Source organism: Onychomys torridus, chromosome 3 (assembly GCF_903995425.1).
Source record: "Onychomys torridus chromosome 3, mOncTor1.1, whole genome shotgun sequence".
NCBI lineage: Eukaryota > Metazoa > Chordata > Mammalia > Rodentia > Cricetidae > Onychomys > Onychomys torridus.
Window position 1 is genome coordinate 135,208,953 of NC_050445.1, and position 23,323 is coordinate 135,232,275.

General features: G+C 48.7%; 1 protein-coding gene and 1 pseudogene across 1 annotated transcript in view; both read right to left on the reverse strand.

The window, feature by feature from the left end:
- Positions 1–22,409, reverse strand: part of B4galnt3 (beta-1,4-N-acetyl-galactosaminyltransferase 3) — an 89,624-nt gene extending 67,215 nt beyond the window's left edge. The window contains exon 1 of the mRNA XM_036182265.1: positions 22,241–22,409. Coding sequence (XP_036038158.1) covers positions 22,241–22,409 — 169 coding nt within the window. The remainder of the gene's footprint in view (positions 1–22,240) is intronic.
- Positions 1,724–8,805, reverse strand: LOC118579474 (annotated as a pseudogene).
- Positions 22,410–23,323: the final 914 nt, after the last annotated feature.

Consider the following 23,323-nt stretch of genomic DNA (forward strand, 5'->3'; position numbering starts at 1 on the left):
GCCTTCTCTGGAAGTCCCTCCTCCTGAACAGTTTTCCTTCTCGTCCTTTCTCTGGCTTTCTTTCCTTCCTTTCACCGACATCTTTTTTTCTTCCTCACAACTTTCAATCTGCTACATACTTTACAAAATCAAGACTTCCTATCCATGAGATGGGAAGACCTCTCTATAAAAAGGGACGGGGGTATTGGAGACTGTCTCCCCCAGCTTATGGCTAAGGGGCTAGGAGAAAGGGGAAGAGGAGGAGGATCACCATCCTTCCCTCAGTGGGCAGATGGGAGAACTATTTTGCTTCCTCACAATTGGCCTTGTCCTTCCCGATCCGGTGTCCTCAGGGAGTCAGGCTCAGGGCCACCACCTCCACCACCTCCACCACTTCAGCCCCTGCTGCCAACATCACTTTGTCCACCTCCTCCTCACAGAGGAGCTCTTGGTGGCCCCATCCTGCATGAAAGATGATCTCTACTGCTGTGTATATTGCTCTGTATAAATAAAGTTCTGATTGGCCAGTGGCCAGGCAGGAAGTATAGGCGGGACAAGAGAGAAGAGAATTCTGGGAAGTGGAGGGCTGGGGGAGAGACACTGCCAGCTGCTGCCATGAGAAGCAACATGTAAAGACACCAGTAAGCCACAAGCCATGTGGCAAAGTATAGACTAACAGAAATGGGTTAATTTAAGATACAAGAAGTAGATAACAAGAAGCCTGCCATGTTTACAGTTTGTAAACAATGTAAGTTTCTGTGTGTTTACTTGGTTGGGTCTGAGCGTCTATGGGCCTGGCGGGTGAGAGAGATTTGTCCTGACTGTGGGCCAGGCAGGAAAACTCTAACTACACTCTACTGTCCCGTTCGTCAGAGGTGCTCAAAATACCAGCAGTGTGGACAGCAGCCTGTCAGCACGTCCTCCCCACCTAGACAGTACAACCTCATATCAAATGGCCGCTGAAGAATCTTGTCAAGCAAACATCTCAAGTATGTAGACATTTCAGCATTTTTTTTTACCATCTTTAAGAGGAAAGCATCATGAAGTCACCATTCAATAATTTGTTGTGCATATTAATAAAATTAATTCAGTCTATTGTGTTAAAAAAAAAACAAAAACAACAACTTGGCCTTCTGTGGTCACTTCATCTTCCTGCAGTTTTTTATCCTTAACTAACTCTGCTTATAGTGGGATGTGAAATAAAAATCTCACCCTCTAAAATTAGCTGCCTGCTCAACTTTAAGCCACTGAACAATAGGAGAGAGTTTATGTTGTCATTCTGACAACGTATTCAGGAGCATGAAGACATGGGCCACACCTAAAGATCATCCCTGAGTGGCCTAATAAGGCTGACCAACGCCCAGAGAAAGAGCCCTGACTCAGAGGGTGGACACTGGCACCACAGGGACCGAGTCTGACTCTGAGCTTTGCTACTTTTGAGGCTCACATTGTCTTCCTCAGCTTAGGTGTTCCTGCCTCAAACTGGGCTTCACAAGTCTCTACAGGAAGGAGCATGGGAAACACTTCCTGAGAACCACTGAGGCAGACTGGATCACAACCTGTCAGTGGAGACAGGGAAGAGCGAGTAGATGAGGCCATGCTTCCAAGTGTCCTATGAGAGCCCAGGGAGGCTGGTCCACAGTTTCCTTCTTCTCCTACTACCCAGCTGTACAATCCCACATCCTCCTCTGGGCTCCCTTCTTGGGCCTTCCTAACATACTGTCCCTAAGGCCTGCCCCCGGGCTCAGCATCTCCACTTCAGCTCCACTGGGTAGAGCTTGACATCTCTCCTCAGACAAACCTTAAACTCTCTGAGGGCAGACCAGCCACCTCTTCTCCCTCCCTCTCTCAATGAGCAGCAGGATTGTTTAACTATAACAGATACATTCTCAGGGAGCCCCATGGGCAGAAGCATCTCAGGGCAAAAGACCCCAGAGTTGCCAACTTCTCCCCAACTTCTTTAGACCTTGGTGGTAGCTGAACACCCCCATGCTGGGCTCTAGTAGGAGTGGTAGGCTGGCTTGAAGCACCACCGGATGATCCCCAGCTTGAAGAACTCCCTCAGCACACCCATGAGGTAGCCCAGGGTGAGCCCGTGGTCGGCTGTTATACCCCTTGATCTGGTAGAGCTTGGCCAGGTGCGTGTCGTCCAGCATCTCATTCTGGAACACAGATCAGTGGAGAAGTACTTGCTGGTGTGAAGGGTTTCTTCTGGGTTAAGCAGTAAAGGGTGCAGGTGCTGGCTTCTGTGGTGCGTGCGAAGCAGGTCTTCCCCAGCCTCATCAAGCTTCCAGATATACTTGCAGCCCTGTGAGCTGCCCTAAGAGTGGGTCCATTTCACCCGCTGGACGTAGTCCATTAGGAGCTACAGGGCCTCAGCCAGCTCCCTGCAGGAAGAGTGTGTCCTATTGGTCACGTACCAGGTGCTGCTGAGGCTGGAAGAGCTCATCCAAGTTCCAGAGGGAGCTCTCAAAGAAGTTGTCTGCAGGCATCTCAGAGAACCCCATCTCCAGGAAGATCTGCCAGAGCTGGGAGAGGACCACAAGCCAGGCGAGAAGGTGGCCACTGCCTGAGAGCACACACGGGCAGAGAAGTTGTAGGGCTGGAAGGGCCTGACCCTCCAGGAGCCACTGGGGATCATCTCTGGGCTCAGCTCTGGCCCGCCCTTGCTCACCCAGTGGGTTTTCAGGGTCACCTCAGTCAGCAGCTTCCTTTTCCTGAACTCATTCCTTTTCAGCCGGCCTCTCAGGCTGGCCTGCCTGGACCAGCTATAACTACCTCTGTACTTCATCCTCTACACTGCCCACCACTTGGAACAAAACTGCACTCTTGTCCACTTGGATCCACTTGGTGGACATGGCCCTGCTGAAGCCCATCTTGCTCTGGACAGCTGCATAAGCTCACTCTGCACCAAGCCTTCAAGAGGGATGCTTCTAAATACATGGGCCTCATGGCTGCCCTCCCGGGCGGTCTCCTCATCCTCAGTCCTCAGCTCCCAGCACTTGGTGGAAGGAAGCTCAGCCTCAGTGACCACACCCAGAGCCTGTAGGCTCTTCATTGCACCCACCACCACCTGGTGCTCCATGCCCTGCATAGTCAACTCTGCTGCACTGTCTAGGCCACCATCAGCTGCCTCCAGCTGCCATACATAGTAACAGCTTCTACACAGGGTTGTCGGCCATGGCGGCTCCCACTGTGCTTGGTGTGCAAAATGAGCGACTTTTTGTTTGTTTTTTTCAAAACTGGGTTTTTCTGTATGTAGCCCTGGCTATCCTGGAAGTTGCTCTGTAGACCAGGCTGCCATCGAACAGAGCTATGCCTGCTTCTACCTCCCAAATGCTGGGATTAAAGGCGTGCGCCAATACCACCTGGCAGAAATGAGCAGCTTTTCTATCTAACCTAAACTCTAGTCTATAATGTTAGGTTTTCTTTTCTCTTTCTATGGTGCTGTGGACAGAACTCAGAACTTTGAACATCTACGCAAGTGCTACACCCCAGGCTGAAGTTGCTTTTCCCTGAGCACATGTTACATTTCTGCTTCTTCCAGGACAGAAGGAGGTGTTCCACAGTTTTTACTAGGGTAGGAGTGGGTGAGATGAAGATTGTAAGAGGTTGGTGGATCTGCAAGGTGAGGTCTTAGGGGTTCACAGACCTACGTGACTTTCTTATCTGTATGGTAAACAGTAAGAGGGGAGAGGTAGGTCTTGGGGCAGGAGGGCAGGCAGAGTGAAAGAGAAGGGACTGTGTGGATCTCCCTGTGGCATCTCTCATCCGACAAGAAACACTTCCCAAAGACCTCATTCACAGCTCCGCACAGCAAGGAGTGAGCCCGAGGTTCACTTTATAGGTCAGAAATCTGAGACACAGACAGGAAAAGGGCTCTGTACGAGAGCCCAGGGAGGATTTGTCAGCCGATCTAGAGGACTCTGGCTCTTAGGAAACGCCGCCACAGCAGGGAGGAGGCGATCGGAGGGGAGAGGGTATGAGTGGCAGGAGGGGAGAGGGTATGAGTGGCAGCCCTCGCCTGGCGGTGGAGAAAGCAGAGGCCAGGGAGAGGGTAGGGTGTGGTTGCTAAGTGGTGATAGGTGTGTAAGTGAAAAGGAACAGGTATTCAGGGCTGTAAACCTGGGAAGTCTTGCGGTCAGGTGAGTCATGTGCACACACCCCACAATCCTGAGATCTCACTGCTGGGAAACCCTGGCTGGGAATGCAAGCCCCAACCCAAACTTCCTACTTCATTGCCTCTGTTGAAATCCTACATCTCATCTTGGTGGGGTTTCCTACCCAGGAACTCGTTTAACCAAATGGGGTGATCAAGGATGCCATGTCACAAGGATGTCACAGCCACAGTAAAACAATGACAAGGATCATCTGCCTACTCACTTCCTCATTGTCACCCTGAGGATGTCACCTAGGGCCTTGCCATCTACTACTAAGCCACATCCCCCAGGCCTGCCATCCAAATCTGACTTCGCCTGCCTTACATATATCCTTCTTGGCCCCTCTCTTTCTCAGGCTTTACACATTCTTTTCCTCTTACTGGCTTCCTTTCTTTTCATATGTTCGTGTTCACCCATCTTTGAGACAAGGTCTCTGAGATCCTTCTGCATCGGTCTTTCTTCCAAGTCCTGGGATGACAGGCGTATGCCAACACATTTCTTCCCATGTCTTCCAGCACTATCTCCCCATCATCCATGTTCTTATCTGGGATGCAATACCAGGAACGTTACCTCTGTCTGTAATCAAATAGCTTACCCCCAAGGGAGGCCCCAGAGTGTACAGTAAGGAAGCACTGGCCGTGGCTGCCAGGCAGCAGAGGGCGCGCCCATGACAGCTGCAGCAAGGCAGAGCACCTGATACCTAGAGGCCAGAAGGAGCCGGGGCTCAGCTTAGGACACAGAAAGCCCTGTCAACAGGTGGCACACACAGGTCAGCTCCCTACTGGGTCTGTGTCCTAGAGAATGTGATGGACAAGCTCATTAGCCTATAGCAGATCTCCCCGTCCTGATCAGGAAACCCAAGCCACACCTGATTCCGTTTACTGTGCAGCCCGGCTGTAGTCTCCTCTACCCTGTGCTCTTAGCCTTAGGGGGACCTAGATCCCTCCTAGGACATGGGACAGGTGTCTAAAGGGTGGGGCCTATCCAGCTGCTTCAGAAGCATTCATTAGTCCAACAGTCCCTCCTGTGCACTGAGTTCCTGCCAGAAGGACCACATTGCCTACAGCATAGTTTCAGTCAGTGGTTCTCAACCTGTGGGTAATGACCCCTACAGGGGTCCCATATCAAATATCCTGCATATCAGATATTTAATGTTACAATTCATAACAGTAACAAAATTACAGTTATGAAGTAGCAACAAAATTTTATGGTTGGGGAGGTCACCACAACACAAGGAACTGTACTCAAGAGTGGCCTCGTTAGGAAGGTTGAGAGCCACTGCTCTAAGAGAAAAGGCAGCAGTGACAGAAGGGACCAGCTCTGCCCTGACAGCACAGGGTGGCTCCCAAAGTCACCTGCCCATCGAGATCATCAAAATCGGATTGGTAACTAGGATTCTTCCCCACTCCCCCGGAGCTGCTGAATTAGAATGTCCCAGGCTTGCATGGCAGTTCACTAGCAGCTAAATGGGTGTCAACAAGTTTTGGGACCCAGTAGGTTATGTCACTGGGCAATCTTCTGCCCCTAGTTCTCTGACCGAAACTTCTCTAAGCCTTTGCATACAAGACAAGGTAAGTGAGGAACAGCTCAGCGGCAGGACACTTTCTAGGCATGCACAAGACCCTGGGTTCAACCCCATACATAAATGGATGACGGTTCCTTGAGGAAGGTGTGGAACTAATCATATCCACATATCCTCTTCACAACTGCCCTTCAAACATTAGCAGTATCAATCTCTATTTTAAGGATGAAGAAAATTAAGCTTCCTAGTTTAAGTTACTTATTAAGGAACATTCCACCTGGGAAGGAGTCAGGCTTGACATTCAGTTTCATACAAGACTATGTTCAAAGTCCCTACCCAGCACCATAGCATGGACACTGACCCCTAAAAACAGATGTTACCCAGGCATTGCTTTGTGTTGATATAAAGGCGCGAGGATCCAGGGATGGGCAACAAAAGAATTCAAACGTGGTCACTTCAGTACATATGCCGAATGTCCACACCTCACGCATACACTCCTACTGCTGTCTTTGTCCTGGTCAATTAGTGCATCGCCTCTTACACTATCAATACTAGAGCTTTTATAGACAGCCCTGATTCACCTAAAAGACATGGTAGGAACCACCATATGTGGCACAAGCACCATTTAAGTTGTCAGACTCTTAGATTTGCCTTCTTCCATAAACCTTGAAATTAAGTCTGCTCATGAGCTTTTGTTTATCTTTGACAAGAGAAGGATAAGGTGAGAATGTGTGTGTGTGGGGGGGGGGTATGCCTGTATATGCAGGTGTGTCTGGGTGCTCACATGCAGGCTAGAGGTCAATACAGGGGGTCTTCATCTAGTGCTTGCCACGTCTTGTTTTGTTTTGTTCTTTGAGCTCTGGCTGTCCTTGAGCTCGATCTGTAGACCAGGCTGGTCTTGAACTCACTGAGATCCACCGGCCTCTGGCTCCTAGTGCTGGGATTAAAGGTGTGCTCTACTATGCCCGGGCTGAGAATAATATTTAAATTGCTTCTCTTAAAAGTTTATGTACCTGCTAGAGAGCATAACCTTAATTTAGGAGCTATAAATCTCCTTAGAACTCATGGTGCTTTAGATAATCTGAGGCAACATTTAACACAAAACTTTCACAAAAACTCCCATCTCTACTTGCTCTTGAGAAGTAGAGCAAAGTGGAAAAACAGTGCCCATAACCGTATATAAAGAAGGGCGGAGGCCAAGCAGTGTCTGCCCCCACTCATTCATGTAGACTTTGACATTCTTATTTAGTATCATGGGGTGGGGGAGATATGTACCAGATGTGTGTGGAGGCTGGAGGACAACTTGTAACAGCCAGCTGGCTGTCTCTTTCCAGCGTGTGGGATCAAACTCAGGTCGTCAGGCTCAGCAATCTGTCAGTCTTGGGAAGGTGAGGCAGTGAGTGGCGGATCCCCATTATTTCCCAGAGATGCCTCCCCTGAACATGAGAGGAAGGCTATGTAAGAGCACGAGAACTAACTCTAAGCTGCTCCAGTCAAGGCCACCTACCCCAAGAGTCTCTGGGCTTGTGCACAGACATGCTGCTTGGCACACACAACTTACACCGAATTGCAGTTCTCTAGGAGGAGGGACATCCATGGAGAATACAACCTGCACAGCTGTGCCCAGTGGCCCTGAGCATGGGCCTGGAATCCCAGTGGGTACACCTTGAGCCGAAAATAGAAGCAAGCTCACAGGTACCATAGTTCATCTACTACTTGTAGAGGCCTATATATAGTAAGACCTTTAACTTTCCGGGCGGTGGTGGCACACACCTTTAATCCCAGCACTTGGGAGGCAGAGGCAGGTGGATCTCTGTGAGTTTGAGGCCAGCCTGGTCTACAAATCGAGTTCTAGAATAGTCAGGACTGTTAAATAGAGAAACCCTGTCTCAAAAAACTAGCAGTGGAAGGATGACAAAAATGTCAAGTTAGACTCACAAGAATATCTCCACACCTCTACCTCTCCCCGAGACTGGTGAGACACTCAGGTCAGTCAGTACGTACATTGTGGCCATGACACCCTTCGCTGCTGATCATAGTTACTTGCCCATTTCAGACTGTGTGGGAAACCCTTTTCCCCTTCCGTTTGCCCTCACAGTTACTTGTGAGCATTTGGCAATCTACTGACTATGGAGAGAATACCAGTCACAAGGCAGGGAACCACAAAGGGGAACATCAGTTCATTTAAAAAATAAACAAACAAACAAACAAAAAACCTTAAACTTTCTTACTTCAGCAGATGCATCTGGAAAACTGGCATTGGTCATCTACATTAAAATTTACTTCAGTAAATCAGGATGAGCCAGGTGTGGTGGCTCAGACCTGTAATCCCAGGACTCCAGAGGCTGAGGTAAAAGGGATTACTGCAAATATGAGAACAACCTGGATACATCAAGAGTTCTAGGCCAGTCTACTACAAAGTGAGATCCTGTCTCAAAACAAATAACACCACAAAGCAACAAAAAGCCAGGATAAAGTTATAGCTTAGTTGACAGAATTCTGGCTTAGCATACAGTGGCCCCAGGTTGAATCCCCACCACTGCTAAACCAAACACAACTGCCACATGCCTCTAATCCCAGAATTCTGGAAGTAGAGGCAGGAGGATCAGAAGTACAAGATCATCCCTGGTTACACAGCAAATTGGAAGCCACCCTGGGCTACATGAAACCCTGTCTCAAAAGAATAAAACAAAAAAAGCCAAGCGACTGAGTACTAGGAGAAAGTACTAGAGTTACAGAAGGAAATAAATGAGAAATCTCCAAAGAGCAACAGAAAAGCCTTCCCCAGGTGAGTCCCAACACAAACCATTTCATAATGCAAAACACCCAAGCCATTAGGAGAAGTCAGGTAGAATGCATTTAGTGTGACTGTGAACCCTGGGACACGTCACTTAAGCTTTCTCAGCCTTAGTTTACTTAACCTAAGAAGGGAAAATAAAATTGACTTGACAAAGTGTCATAAGAGGTATCCTACAAAGGCATGTGTGACAAGTATGACATTTCTGGCAGAGCCAGAAGCCAACCAAAATGCTAGATGACCTTTGCATCCTCGGATTTCCTAGTTCCTACGCCAAAAGAGCCAAGAGCATCTCACATTGCTCCCACCAAGCCGAAGACTCCGGATGTTCCCGTCACGGCTTTCATCGGGAAATGGTGCCCAAGGATAGGACACTCCACCGGCAGGCTCAGCCTGCCCTTCCACAGACTTTCCACCATTGCCATCTTCAGATGCCCTGTAGTCCGCTCCGGCCTCCTTATCCCTTGCTTCTCAAACCAGCTGGTGCTTCTCAAAATGGCAGCTCCATGGGTCCTGTATACTCCTTTGCAAGGTCCCTGCTTCTAGCACTACCCAGAGCCTCTAACATGGAGAAACCCTTATTTCAGAAAACTCTCTCAAGGCACAGCAAGTAGACTGGAGTGTTGGCCATGATGGTTTAAACCACAGTCCCACACATGCTAGTGTGTGAATATGATATGTTTGTCAAGTGCTCACCCACAGTCAGCCTGCTTAGGTGTGAGAGACAGTCAACAGCTGTGTTATAGCAACAGTAACAGCATCTTCAACAGCAGCAGGAGCTGCACCAGAGCCGCTGAAGGAGTCAAATGCTACACCTCCTCAGCAACACCAGCTGGAGAGATGCTCGGAGGTTAAGAGCACAGGTTTCCCTGCCAGAGGCCTGGGTTTGATTCTCAGCACCCACACGGCGGCTCACAACTGTCTGCCCTCTTCTGGCCTCCACAGTCACCAGGCCTGCAAGTGGTGCACAGCTATACGCTCAGGAAAACACCCATACACAGAAAACAAAAACAAAAAATAAAAAAGGAAGTGGTCCTGAGGACAGAAGGAGAGGCTAGAACATTTCAGCTATTTACAGTGTCTCAGGTAAGAAGGTATTGGGATTCTGCTGGGTCTGGTGGCATAGACTGAAATCCCAACTATGTGTGTGCTGGGCCAAAAGGATCCATAAGTTCAAGGCCTGCCTGGGCAATTTAGTGAGACCCTGCCCAAAAATAAAAATAAGACCGGGGTGAGCATATATCCTAGGGATAGAGCAACTATCCCAGATCCTAGATTCAATCCTCAGTAACACACACACACACACACACACACATACACACCAGGGAGAGAGAAGACATAAAGATTCCAAATTAACATGGTGAAGATTGTGAAGATAAAACAGGCGAGATTTTTTATGGCTGGATAGGAGACCCAAGAAAAGGAGTGAGTGACATTGACTTATCTACAAACACAGAAAACCAATTCACTTCTTTTCGTGGGTTAACCATTTTCCTCATATAGACCTTATACATGGTCTTTGTATCTATAAATATTTCATTTGAGACAAGTGATAAGATAAACCTTAATGTGTTTTTGATCTCAAATTTCCTTTGTTCACTGTTGAGTAATTAGGAAGACTGTAGCTGATCATGGCAGCACGCGCCTTTAATCCCAGCACTTGGGAGACAGATGCCAACCTGATCTCCATTGTAAGGCCAGCAACCCTGGCTTTGAAAAGGGGCAAAAATACGATTGACAGTCATATTACTTTGTGCTCTGCAGCCTTGCTCACCTTAGTAGTTTCTGGAATCCTTCTGACCTCTACAAGCTATCCTGGAATTTGTGAACAATGAACATTTCTTCCTTCCTGGCCAACCATTACACTTTTTATTTGCTTTTCTTGTCTTACCCCATTAGCTAGGACTTCTAGGGCGAAGGGGTAGGGAAGGCAGTTCCAATGCTTTACAGTTCTTGATGTAAGTGGGAGCTTTACACTGTTCCCACTGTTCTGCTTCCCACTGTTAGGTACGATGGTAGCTGTAGAGTTAGATTTCTTTCTTTCTTTCTTTCTTTTCTTTGTTTGTTTGTTTTCGAGACAGGGTTTCTCTGTGTAGTTTTGGAGCCTGTCCTGGATCTCACCCTGTAGACTGGGCTGGCCTCGAACTCACAGAGGTTGGCCTGGCTCTGCCTCCCGGTGCTGGGATTAAAGGCTGAGTTTTTACATTCTTGATGGAGTTGTAGGAGTTTAGATTCTCCCCACTTGTGTTTTTTGTGTTATGTCTTGGTTTTGAGGTTGGGGTGATGCTGGCCCCACAGGAAGAGATAAGCAAGTGTTCCCTCTGCTTCTGCTTTCTGTAAGAAAACAGAGAATAGCTGGATCTTCCTTAAATGTCTGGTCCTATTTGTCACCAACCTGGGGCTGGTGCTTCTTGTTCTAGGTTATGTCTTTAAATATCACCAACCTGGGGCTGATCCTTTTCATTCTGGGTTATTGACTCAATGTCTTTAACAGATGATCTACTACATATCTTTAACAGCTTATTCAGATGATCTAGTTCTTCTCACATATTATTGTATTCTGCCTTTCAGATATTTATGGGCACAGAACTGTTCATATTCTTTTTTAAAGTTTTATTTTATTGCTGGTATGGTGGTACACAGCTTTAATCCCAGCACTAGGGAGGCAGAACAAGTGGATCTCTGTGAGGCCGGTCTTGAACTACATAGTGAGTTCAGGTCAGCCAGGGCTATGTAGAGAGATCCTGTCTCAAAACAAAACATTTTTAATTATGTATATTTTTGTATGTCTGTATCTGGGTATATGCACATGAGTACAGTGCATCACAAGCCCTGGAGCTGGAGTTACAGGCAATTGTGAGTTCTCTGACGGGGGCACTGGGAGCTGAACTTGGGTCCTCTGGAAAAGCAGCAAGTGCTCTTGCTAGGTGAACCATCTCTCAACCGCCATCTTATTTTTCTGAGATGGGGTTTCTCACTGAACCTGGAACTTGCCATATCAGGTAAATTAGCTGACCCACAGACACTTCCTACCTCAGGTGATCCACATGTCTGTTACTCCACCCCTAGCACTGGAGTTTACAGATGCATGCTGTCATGTCCGGATTTTATGTGGGAGCTGGGGGCCCCTATCCGGGTCTTCCTGCTAGCCCGGCAAGCACTGAGCCATATCCACAGTCCTTTTCAGTGCCCTCCTAATGCCATCAGGCTCCCGCTCTTCAACCCTCTTTTATTCTGAATGGCAGGAATGTCATCTCTGTTTTCTTAGGGAGCCTGAGTTCGACGCTTACCTACTTTATTGACATTTTCAAAGGACCAGCTTCTGAACGTGCTCATTTCCTGCCTTCAGGCCCCTGACTTCTACTGCAACCTTCAGTGTGCCTTCTGCTTACCTGGAACTTGATCTGTGTGACACTTTCTGGCTTCCAATATGGTGGGAGCAGAGACTCACGTCAGGTTTTCCTTTTTATCTACACATTTCGTGCCATGAATTGCTCTCAAAGTATTTCTTTTGCTGTATCCTAGAAAATTTGGTAAGGTAAAATTTCACTTTTATTTTATATATATATATATATATATATATATATATATATATATATATGTATGTATGTTTGTTTGTTTTGTTTTTCGAGACAGGGTTTCTCTGTGTAGCTTTGCGCCTTTCCTGGAACTCATTTGGTAGCCCAGGCTGGCCTCGAACTCACAGAGATCTGCCTGGCTCTGCCTCCCGAGTGCTGGGATTAAAGGCATGTGCCACCACCACCACCACCAACACCACCACCGCCCAGCTTATTCAAAATATTTTAAAATTTTCTTGACATTTCTCCTTTGATCCATGTGTAATTTGGAAGTCTGTTGTTTAATCTCAGCATATTTTGAAAACTTTCCAGTTATCTTTCTGTAACTGGTTTCTGGTTTAACTCTATCTGGCCAGAGAGCAGATGCTGTATATGATGGTAGCCCCGTAAATTGTTAAGGTGTGCTTTACAGCCCAGAATGTGATTTATCTTGCTGAATCCTCCTTGTGAGCCTGAGAGGCTTGTGTGCTGTGCTGTTTCTGGATGATACAGTCTACAGCTGTCAATCATATCCAGTTGATGGATGGCGTTTCTGAGTTCAACTGTGTCTTCACTGATTTTCTGCCTGCTGGACAGATGCATTTCTGAAAGAAGGGTTAAGTCTCCAACTGTAACAATGGACTCATTCATTTCTCTTTGCAGTCTATCAGTTTCTGATTCCTGTATTTCGACACCACCAGTAAGTACATAGCCCTTAAAGACTGTCACGTCTTAGAATACTTGGCCTTTTGTTGTTATATACTCTTCCGATTTACCCTTGATGAGTTTCTTTACCTTGCAATCTGCTCTATCTGAAATTAATGCAGCTATTTCTGCTTTAGTCAACAGAGTGCTTTATTTTTTTCATTCTATTTAACTATATAGTTTTTTTCCTCTTTTTTATTTTTTCTCTATTTTTTGACCAGGGTTTTATTGGCCTAAAACTCACTAGGTAACCAAGATTAGCCATGAGCCCATGAGCCCCTATCTCCAACTACAACTAGAATCACGGCCACTACTCCCACCCCCTTGTGCAATTTCAGTTATTCCATTCTAGCCCAGAAGATGAACCGGTTACCTTCCTTACTCTTTGAGGCAGGGTCTCTCACTGAATGATTCAACTGTGCTATCTGCTAATTGATAGAGGGTCCTCCTACCTCTGTCTCCACAGTGCTGAGATTGAACACATGTGCCACAGAGCCCCGCTTTTACACGAGTGCTGAGGATCAGAACTCATGACCTCATGCTTGAGCAGAGGACATTTACCGACTGAGCCATCTCGCTATCCTTTTTTTTTTTTAAAGATTTATTTATTTATTATGTATACAGCATGTATGCCCGCAGGCCAGAAGACGGCACCAGATCTCATTGCAGATGGTTGTGAGCCACCATGTGGTTGCTGGGAGTTGAACTCAGGACCTCTGGAAGAACAGTCAGTGCTCTTAACCTCTGAGCCATCTCTCCAGCCCTATCCTTTTTTTGACTGAGACAGGGCCTTGCTATGTAGACCAGGCTGGCATCAAATTACAGCAGCGCCTCTAAAGTGCTGGCATCACAGACCTGTGTCACCTCCCTCTACTTTGTATTCTTTCTTAAACTTAGTGGTGTCTGCTATTTGCAAAATATATTTACAATGAACCCACATCCACTTTTAAACAATGCTGAACCTTATAATTATGCCTTTACAGGAATAAAATGTCTCCAGTTCCCCTCTGTATCCCTTGTGTTACTGCTATCATTCATTTTATTTATGTAAAAGCATACACAAGTACAAGTCTGCATGTGGAGTCAAGTACATTAGTATTCCTAACATCTGTTAAACTAACTAACAACAAAAGCTTTTATTGTGCCTTCAGTGAGGCTCCAGTGCTCTGCCTTTATGTAGATTCAACCTTCTGATCTATCACTTTCTTCTCTAAAAGAACTTCTAATGTCTTGGGGTAAGGCAGACAAATTGGCACAGCGGCCTCACTCTGCAGTTATCCAAGACAGGACATTTCTTCTCTGCCTTTGAAGTTTCGTGGACACAGAATCCAACCCTTTAAATAGTCCACTCTACTCTGTTCTTCCTTGTATCATTCCTGAAGTCAGGAATCACTTTTAAGAAATTAGTGACAAATAAAATACAGCTCTATTTTGTAAGTTGAGAAACAAGCTCAGAGAGGTGAGAGATTCTCCTTCCTTCCGCCCAGCCCCCTCTGTCACCTCATTTTCCTCCACCACAGCCACAGTCACAGCTGACCGCACAGGCAATTTGACACGACACCTTGAATAAGGTGGGGGACCTTTGTGACCTTCAGTTTTGTCCTCTGTAAACTGGGGCTAGAAAGGCCAGCGAGCTCGTGTGTCAAGCGCACACAGGTGGACTTATTGATACGGCTCTGCCTAGCCCTTAGCACCCTGCCTGCTAATGTACTTATGTTTCTTTTCCCTCCCACTTAGGTTTCTCCTCCTTACCTAACCAGACCACTTGTTCTCCAACCTGTGAACATCCTCAAATTTTCAACTACTTTTGCAAAGAAATACATCAGAAGAACTAGAGCGAGATGGCCCACAGGATGACCCCCCTCAGGCTTACCCCTCTGCTTCCGAACCAGATAACATTACTTTGTAACTTTTTTGCATCTCTTTAAATTCCCAAATTCCCAACCCTTTTCCCAGAAACTGCCCTTCCCCAGACACTCTGCTTTCTGGATTTTTGTTCTGTTTTATTTTGTTTGCAGTGCTGAAGATCAATCCCGGGTTTCGTGCATGCTAAACCCGAACTCAGCCACAGAACTACACTCCCAGCATCTAGTTTTGAACTTTGTATCTGTAGACACTACGCACACGCGCACGGTAGACTAAGGTCACACTGCCCGTGGTAGACTACAGTCACACTACACGCGGTAGACTATAGTCCCAGGTACTTGGGCACTGAGACAAGAGTTTTTCCTGAGTCCCGGACTTTGCAGGGCAAAACACTGAGGCCCACACACCTCTCTAAATAAACTGATGAAGTTGGGTGAATGAGGGTATGAGGAGCTGTTTGAGCACAACCGGACTGGCTTTTTCTCATTCTGGGATGGTCTCACTACAGGTGTAGTCTACACTTACCCCTAACGCATTAGTCTTCCTGCCTTGGCCTCCAGAGTGCTGGGATCACAGGCAAGCACCAGGTTTGGCTCGACAAAGTTCTCTGGACCTATTTCCTCATTTGTAAAACTGGAGAGGTTCAATGGGTGGTGGTGGCGCACGACTTTAATCCCAGCACTTGGGAGGCAGAGGCAGGCGGATCTCTGTGTGTTCAAGGCCAGCCTGGTCTACATAACAAGATCTAGGACAGCCAGGGTTACACGGAGAAACTCTGTCCCGAAAATCAAACAAAAACCAGGAGAGGCTCCATCTTTCTGACTTCCCTTCCAGTGTTTCCTGGGATGAAAGTTGACAAGATGATTCCTGAGAATAACACTGGGATGTCCCCACCAGAGTGCCCAGCTCACTGGTGGGCTGCAGATGGGGAGCAAAAGTACAATGGAGTCAATCCTGGGACCTGGAGGAGCGGAGGCAAGGAGCTGGCTGTATCTGACAGAGACCCTCATCTCTTTATCCCCATGTGTGACTCAACCTTTCTTTCTTCCCCCATTTACTATATGTGCCAATAGGAAAAATACAAAATTAGATGCTCAGATCGGTAACGAGTGGGAGCCTGGATATGTACCCCCCTGCCCGCTTTTGGAGTCTCAAAGGCCCACGCTTTGGGGTGCTATATTAGTAGTTTCTAGTCTCTAAAGCCACCTGGACACAGCATGAGAAGGCTGGAATTATCTTAACCCAAGTAAAAGGGAGACTGGAGTAAGTGGTGGTTCCCGGGCCCTACCGTTGGTACACAGGAACCTACCTCAGCTTTCTCTGCAACAGAGGCTGAGGCAGGAACGTGCCCCCTAAGACAACCTGTAGAACCATAGGCACAGCTCCCTGCTAGGAGACAGACCCCAGTTGTCCCAGTGCCGCCAGCTGCCCGGGAGTCTCCACGTCTAAAATTAGCCTGGAGCTCTCCACCCAGGCAGCTCCTCCTCTCTCAGCTCTGGCAAACAGGGCCCTGCGGTGAGGTAATGACTGGGAGCTTGTCTGCCCTGCCCTAGGACAACAAGGGGTTAGGAGAGACACACAAAGTAACCTCCCACCCTTCCACGGTGGTCATGAAGGGAAGCAGGCCACCTGGAGTCTGACAGCCCTCTGGCTACTCTTCCTCCACGTCTTCACAGGGTTTCGTACTCAGCCCTGTCCTGAACTCCAGACACCAAGGGAAAAGAAGTTTGCTGAACATTTGAGATGTGCCAGGGTTTCACCTTGGGCAGTCGGGATTATTCTTACTATTAAATGGACCACCACAGGGATGCTCATCAGAACAGCTACCCAAGTGAGCAAGCCTGGAAGGAAGAATCCAGAACTACGTCTCCTCATGAGTTGCAAGGGAAATTGGCTTCCTGGATGGGCACCTCTGCCAAGGGCTTCTTCCCCGTGGCTGCACCCATGACTCACTAACTCCTACTTCTGATTCCCCCACTTCTGATGGTCTGGTCAAGCTTGTGGCAGGAACTGCCAAGATTAGTGGGCAGTTCCTCAGCCGGTCCCTGAACAGTCTTCCCACTCCTGAGCTGAGCACACAGCAGTGTTTATGTGATGGCTGCCCAGTAGGCAGGAGGAATCGAGGGGGAGGCCCTAGGGTAGGACCCAGTCCAGTCTAAAGCTACGAGATTGACGACAATGGTGACCAGGGCTTACGGAAAGGTCCCCCAAGTCACTAAGCCTCTTCATCTAAAGCTCCCCACATCATCATCCAACTTTTAGCCTCCCTCAGAGCCCCCACCTATAGGGTCAACCCTTCCTTCCCCAGTGGGAATGGGGGGAGGGGGGACAGCAGCTGTCTCAGGGACAAGAGCAGGCCCCAGCCCACTCTCCCATCTCACTCGAGTAAGGCAAGTTTACAGAGCTAATGGTTGTAAGGAGCCAGGATTTGAACCCAGGCATCTCCCCTAGTCTCCTTTTTGCTAATCTTTCTCTGGCCCCATTCAACTCAGGAGACTGAAAGCTGAGACAAAGACCATTTCTCTGAGGGCAATGTCAGAATTAGATAAGACCAGGAATCACAGTCAGAGCTCTGTGTCGACAAAGACTCAGCCCCAGACAGCAAGGAGCAGAACTGACTTACTGAAAGACGTACAGCCAGGTCATATCAGAACAAGACTGAAAATCTATCCCCTGGTGTCCAGTTCTACTATGTGCTGGAAAGAGAAAAGATGTATGTGCTTTTCTGCCCCCCCCCTTTTTCTTTATTGGGGGAGTCGGTACTGGGCGGTGAGACTGGGGCCTCAAACATGATGCCAAGCAACTACTTTATCACTGAACTATATCCACAGCCTCCTTTTTTTTTTTTTCTCTTTCTTCTTTTTAGGCTTTATTTTGGTACAGGGTCTCCTTAAGTTACCCAGGCTAGCCTTGAACTTGCAATTCCTCTGCCTTAGCTTCCCTGGCAGCTGGGGATAACAGGTGTACACTATTTTTTAAGTCAGTTCTGAATGCAAGTCCTAGCTTATTACTGCATGAAACAGACTCCAGGGTCGACTGCAGTTATATGTGGTAACAGCTACCATTAAAGGCCCAGTTGAGAAGCCAGTGACATGGTTCAGCAGGTAAAGGCATCTGCCACCAAGATGATGACCCAGATTTAATCCCCAGGACCCACATGGTGGAGAGAACCAACTCCCAAAAGTTGTCCTCTGATCTCTACATGGGTGCTGTGGAATGTGCATTCTCTCTCTCTCTCTCTCTCTCTCTCTCTCTCTCTCTCTCTCTCACACACACACACACACACACACACACACACACACACACACACACAAATAAATGATGATTTAAAAAATCTTTCGGAGGAGGAGGAGACAATGACCAGAGGAGAAGGTGACGAGGAGCTCGATCCTGAACGGGCTCTGTTCTCAGGAGGGGAGCCTAAAGCAAAGGAATCTGTGAAATGAAGAACGTCAAGTCTTGACCTGCCCCTTGCAATGTGAGAATTCAACATCAAGAAGAACATCTTTGCAGGCTGCTCTCAACCACTAATATCAAAGCAGGTGTCACAAGAGACACTTGAGGAAAGCCACAGATTACTGCTAACAGTAGTTGAGTTGGAAACATGACCTACCTGCAACTAAGCGGCAATGACTTCAGCTGCCTCCGTGGTAAGAACAGATAAACACAGGGTGAGGGTGTTGCTCAATGGCAGAGTACTTGCCTAGATGCATGATGTACTAGGCTCCATCCTCAGTACTGAGAAAATAAAATATCACTTAGGGCAGTGGTTGTCAACCTTCCTAATGCTGGGACCCCTTAATACAGTTCCTCACGTTGTGGTGACCCCCAACCATAAAATTATTTTCATTGCTACTTTATAACTATAATTTTGCTACTTTATGAATCATAATGTAAATATCTGTGTTTTCCAATGGTCTTCAGAGACCCCTGTGAAAGGGTCATTCGACCCCCAAAGGGGTTGTGACCCCCGGGTTGAGAACTGTTGACTTAAGGGGAGGAAGAACAAAGCATTAGCAAAGAAAAGGGGAATGAATGAACAGGCAAAATAATCGGTAACTGGCAGGGGTGAAAAAAATGTATCAGGAGTTTGGAGCCCAGTTCTGCTATCTGTACAAGTTAATTACAATTCTGTAGGCCTTACAATCTTCACTGGTCAAGTCCTGAAGTTGGGCAAACAGACTCCATTTTAAAGAGTAACTCAGATCAATTGTAGTAATGACGTGGTGAACCATGTTGAGAGATTCTCAGATTGCACAGAGGCTCAGTCAAAGGATTTCATTCATGTTCTCCTGTGGATGTCTGCCATGAGTCTAGAATGAAAACGCAGATACCAGTCATCTCAACAACTTTACTCTCTAAGATTTGGGGCTGGAAGACAGGTATCCTTATGATATGTTAGAGACAATGCCTTGAAACCAATCCCACAAAGCTAGAGATGCAGCTGGGTTGGTAAAGTGCTTGCCTACCATGCACAATGCCCTGGGCAGTCCACGCTATTGGTGAAACTACTAAGGCCACTCCACGTAGTTAAAAGGGAGGTTTATTTTGTGGGGTAACTTACAAATGAAGGGATAGGTTGTAGGGTCTGGCAAAGGTATGGTGCAGTCCGGCGGTGTTCTCTGGATAACTCTGCTCGGTCCACCTCTAGCGTCCAGGGTCCCAGAACAAAGAGAGAGCTCTCCTCTCGATCCTGGGTCTTCCGCTTCCTCCCTCCGCCCTGCCTTGTGGGCGTGACCATTACTGAAGCCTCAATGGGGGTTGGAACTTCCAGGCCAATGCTGGGATGGCTACCCACTACACCACGCTTGTAATCCTAGTACTTGGGAAGCAGAGGCAGGAGGATCAGAAGTTAAGGTCACCCCCAACTATATAGTGAGTTGAAAGGAACTAATACACAATAATAGCAGGTGGTATGGTTGGCATCATGGCAACCTCAGAGGATGCATGACCTACGGCAGCTCAAATCTAAGATGACCAGCTGCCTCTTCAGGTACTCCATGCATGCCTATAGAGCAATGCCGTGAGCTGCCCTAACTAGATACTCAGGCTGTTGGATACAGGAGACAGGATACAGGATACAGAGGACAAGCTTCACATAACTTAACTGCTTAAACTACCAGGTTATTTTGTGAAGATGGAGCAGGACGTCTGCTCCCTGTCATTACTCTGCCACCCTAGAGTTTGTGACTGCCTTTCTCTATACACTTTTCCAGTGCTAAACCAATATACCCTCACACGGGGACAAGCAAATGACAGGTTCTGGGCAGTGGAGGCCAGCCTCATGGATGACAGGAAGGCGGGTGGTGGACTGAGCTGGCAGAGATTGCTAGAAAGTGACAGGGTGGCTCACTGGGAAACAGGGCTAAGATGGGGCTCTGGTTGCTGTGGTCAAGTCCTGGGCACAGCTGGCAGGGGCAGCTTTGCTCCTCTGCAGGAGGAGGGAACACTAGCAACCCCTTCCTGCTTCTCCGTTCCGAATTCCCCACTCCATCCCCAGGGGAATGGGTCTGGCCTGTGAGTAAGACACAGCACAGGAGGGAATTTTGATGCAAAACATCTGGGCATCTTAATGACGACAAAAAAAAAAAAAAAAAATGGTGGCGCATGCCCTCAATCCCAGCGCTCTGGAGGCAGAGGCAGGTGGATCTCCGAGGTTTAAGGCCAGCCTGGTCTACAGAGGGAGTTCCAGGACAGCCAGGGCTACACAGAGAAACCCTGTCTCGAAAAACAAAAGAAAGAAAAGCACAAAACCACAAGGAGGAAGACAGGCTATGTGGCAGACGCCCACCAACAGCCATGGGGAGACTGAGGCAGGAAGATCTTGAAATCAAGCCCTGTTTGCAATAGCAAGTCGCTGATTAGCCTGGGCTAGAGCAGGTGGCTGTCTCAAAAAGAAAAAAAAAAATCACAAGGAGCACTAAGTCAATTTTGGAATAAGAAGCTGGGAACATATTTTTGGAGAAGGGTCAGTTTGGAAAAAGAAATAATTTTTTTAAATAAAAATGTAAAAACCCACAAGTCCGAGCCACCGAGGAGAGAAACACAGCAGATTTAGAAAGTGGTATGAGGAAGCTAACAAGATCCAGAGGCTGGTAGGAGCTGGAGTACAAGCTGATTGTGGCCAGCTGGGCCTGGTCTGGGACAAGGAAGCACACCCGGGTTGGAGGAAGGACCAACAGCAACCTCCACTTTGGGATCACAGAGCCAACTGCCTCCCTGTCTCATTTATACCGAGCATCCCACTAACCAGGCTGGCCAACGGTGTTCCAAGGAGGAGACGAACTCAAGCCTCCCACCTGTCCGCACTCCCAGAAAGCTCAGCTACCTGCACCTGCGTGGCCAGAGTGTGAAGGCTTCTACAAAAAAGAAAACCTGACGAGGCAGGCTGGGGTCACGGAAGGGAAGGACTCTGTGGAGGGCTACATGCTTGTGGCCGAGGGTAACCTTTTTCCCCAGATGCAGGGCTCGCTCTCACCTCGGAAATGCCCAAGTAGCGGAGGCCATAGGTCTCTTATCCCAACTGAGAGGGACCCTGGAGATCATAGGCCAAATGCCTCTTGATCTCTAGCTACACACAGTAGCTTGATCTTTCTCTTGTGATAGCCAGTCTCCTAGCTCACAGCCAGAATTATGTATGTCCATTGCCACAGAGAGGTTGGGCTATAAGCTCACGTCTCCAAACCTGCTTAGTTACTGAGACAATAATTTCTTCTTATGGGCCACAAAAAGACCACATTCAGCCAAGGGCAAAGCTGTTGACCAAAATATCTACCAGGAAGGTATTCTTTGAGACTCTTAAAACAGGAAAAAGTGAAACCCAGGGAGAAGAAATGAAAACTTCCTCTTTAGGCTAGGGAAGGGTACCTGACCCTTCTGGAAACTTCTCCACTCCTTTCGGGCTACCACATGATATTTTACTTTGTTAGGCCAATCAAAAGTATATTGAAAGTCGCTGTGGATAATCATATCCATTGAAGAGGGAAAGGCCATTTCCTCCCGTTTTCCTAAGCAGAAACCTGAGTGCTTTGGTGAAATAAAAATGTAAGTAGGAATCTACCCATGGCAGGGTCGCCTTGGGCGGGATCTCTGGAGTTTGTTAGATCCGCGGTTCTGCAAGGGCTTCAAACACTGGAGGTGGCAGTCTGGACGAGCAGAGAACTAAGAATTCAAGGAGGTGGGATACTTGGAAACAGTAGCGCACCAAATGCGGGAAGGCCTGCAGGCTCTCTGGGAGGTGTGATTGAAAAAGAACCCCCGAAAGATCGGCAGGAGGGGAAACAGGAAGCCAACCATACACCAGCAAGCGGAGGGCAAAGTTTGGGCGGCGCCGATCGCAGCGTGCGGTCGAGTTGCGCCGCAGCCCGGGAGCCCGCGCTCGCTAGTCGCGCGTTTCTCTGTCTACGATGCTGCGAATTCAGCACGGTGGAAGGCGCTCCAAACCTCTGCCAGAGCTCAGGGAGCCCCGAGAGCGTCCTGGTCCCACTCTACCCTGGGCAGGCCAGAATCAGCGACCCACGGCGGCTCCCACCAGCCAGGGTCCCGGGAAAAGCGAGGGGCGGCGCCGGCACCTGGAGTCTGCTGGGAGAGGCGGATCCCCGCCCCGGGGCGCCCGCCCACCTCCGCCACCTCCTTGGCCCCCGGCGCTACTTACTGCGATTCAGGGGGTTCCCGCCAGCCTGGGCTGACGCCACCAGCTCCAGATACAGAGTCCAGAGTCCCACTGATACCACCGCGAGCAGCAGCAGCAGCCGGAAGCGCCTCCTCAGCAGCTTGATCGGGCGCAGGAGCAGCATCAGCAGCGCAGCGCGGGGGTTCCCCATGGCTCTGTGCTCGGCCCGCCGCACAAGCACTGGCTACCCCGCACCCGCCGCCCCGACCCTGCTCCGCCGCTCAGCGTGGCGCGCAAGCAGTCTCCCCGGGTCGCGCTCCAGCCGGCTGGCTGCTCATGCTCCGCGCGCTGGGGTCCCTCGGCTGAGCCGGCGCCTCGCAGGTCTCTCTCCGGCCCCGGAGCCCGGCTCCTCCTCCCCAAGTGTCCACTCCACGCCTCTCCTCGTCTCAGGCCCGCCACCTCCCTCCCTCCCCGCTCGCTCCTGCACCCTGCCCAGGAGGCTCTCCTCAGTGCCCGCCGGCTCCTGCGCTCGCTTGCTGCAGTTTGGGCGCTTTCTCTCGGCTGCAAACACTACCTTACACCCTACCTGTCCCGCCCCGCCTCCCCCGCCTCGGCCCCGCCCCCAGGCACAGGTGGGCCCTGCCCCCCAGAGGCCCAGGACCCGCGAGAGGTGGGGCCAGGGAGCCGGTCCCTGACGCAGCCACCCCTTGGGGTTAGGTGGGAGGGAGTGTGGGATGTGTGATGAGGGAGATGTGGGAATGCAGCAAGATTCGAGTTAAGACGTGGACTCTGTGACCGAAGAAAACCCAGTCACCGCCAAGATATTTGAGGGTGTTCCTTCAAAGCTGGTGTGGAGCTGAGACTCATTTTTGTTGGAGTGACCTCGGTGACTTTGGCCTCGGGGGCCTTTCTCTGCCTAAAATGACCCTAGCCCAGATGGACACATAGCCTTTAACTCTGTCTTCCAAGTCAGATTTGAATACCGTTCTTTCCTGGCCACAACTACACTCTGAAAGACACCAGAGGAGCCTTAATAAGGAGTTTCCCCCATTTTGAGTGGAAGAGATGTTGGAGAATTAATAAATAAACAAACAAACAAACAAACAAATAAATAATAAAAACTGG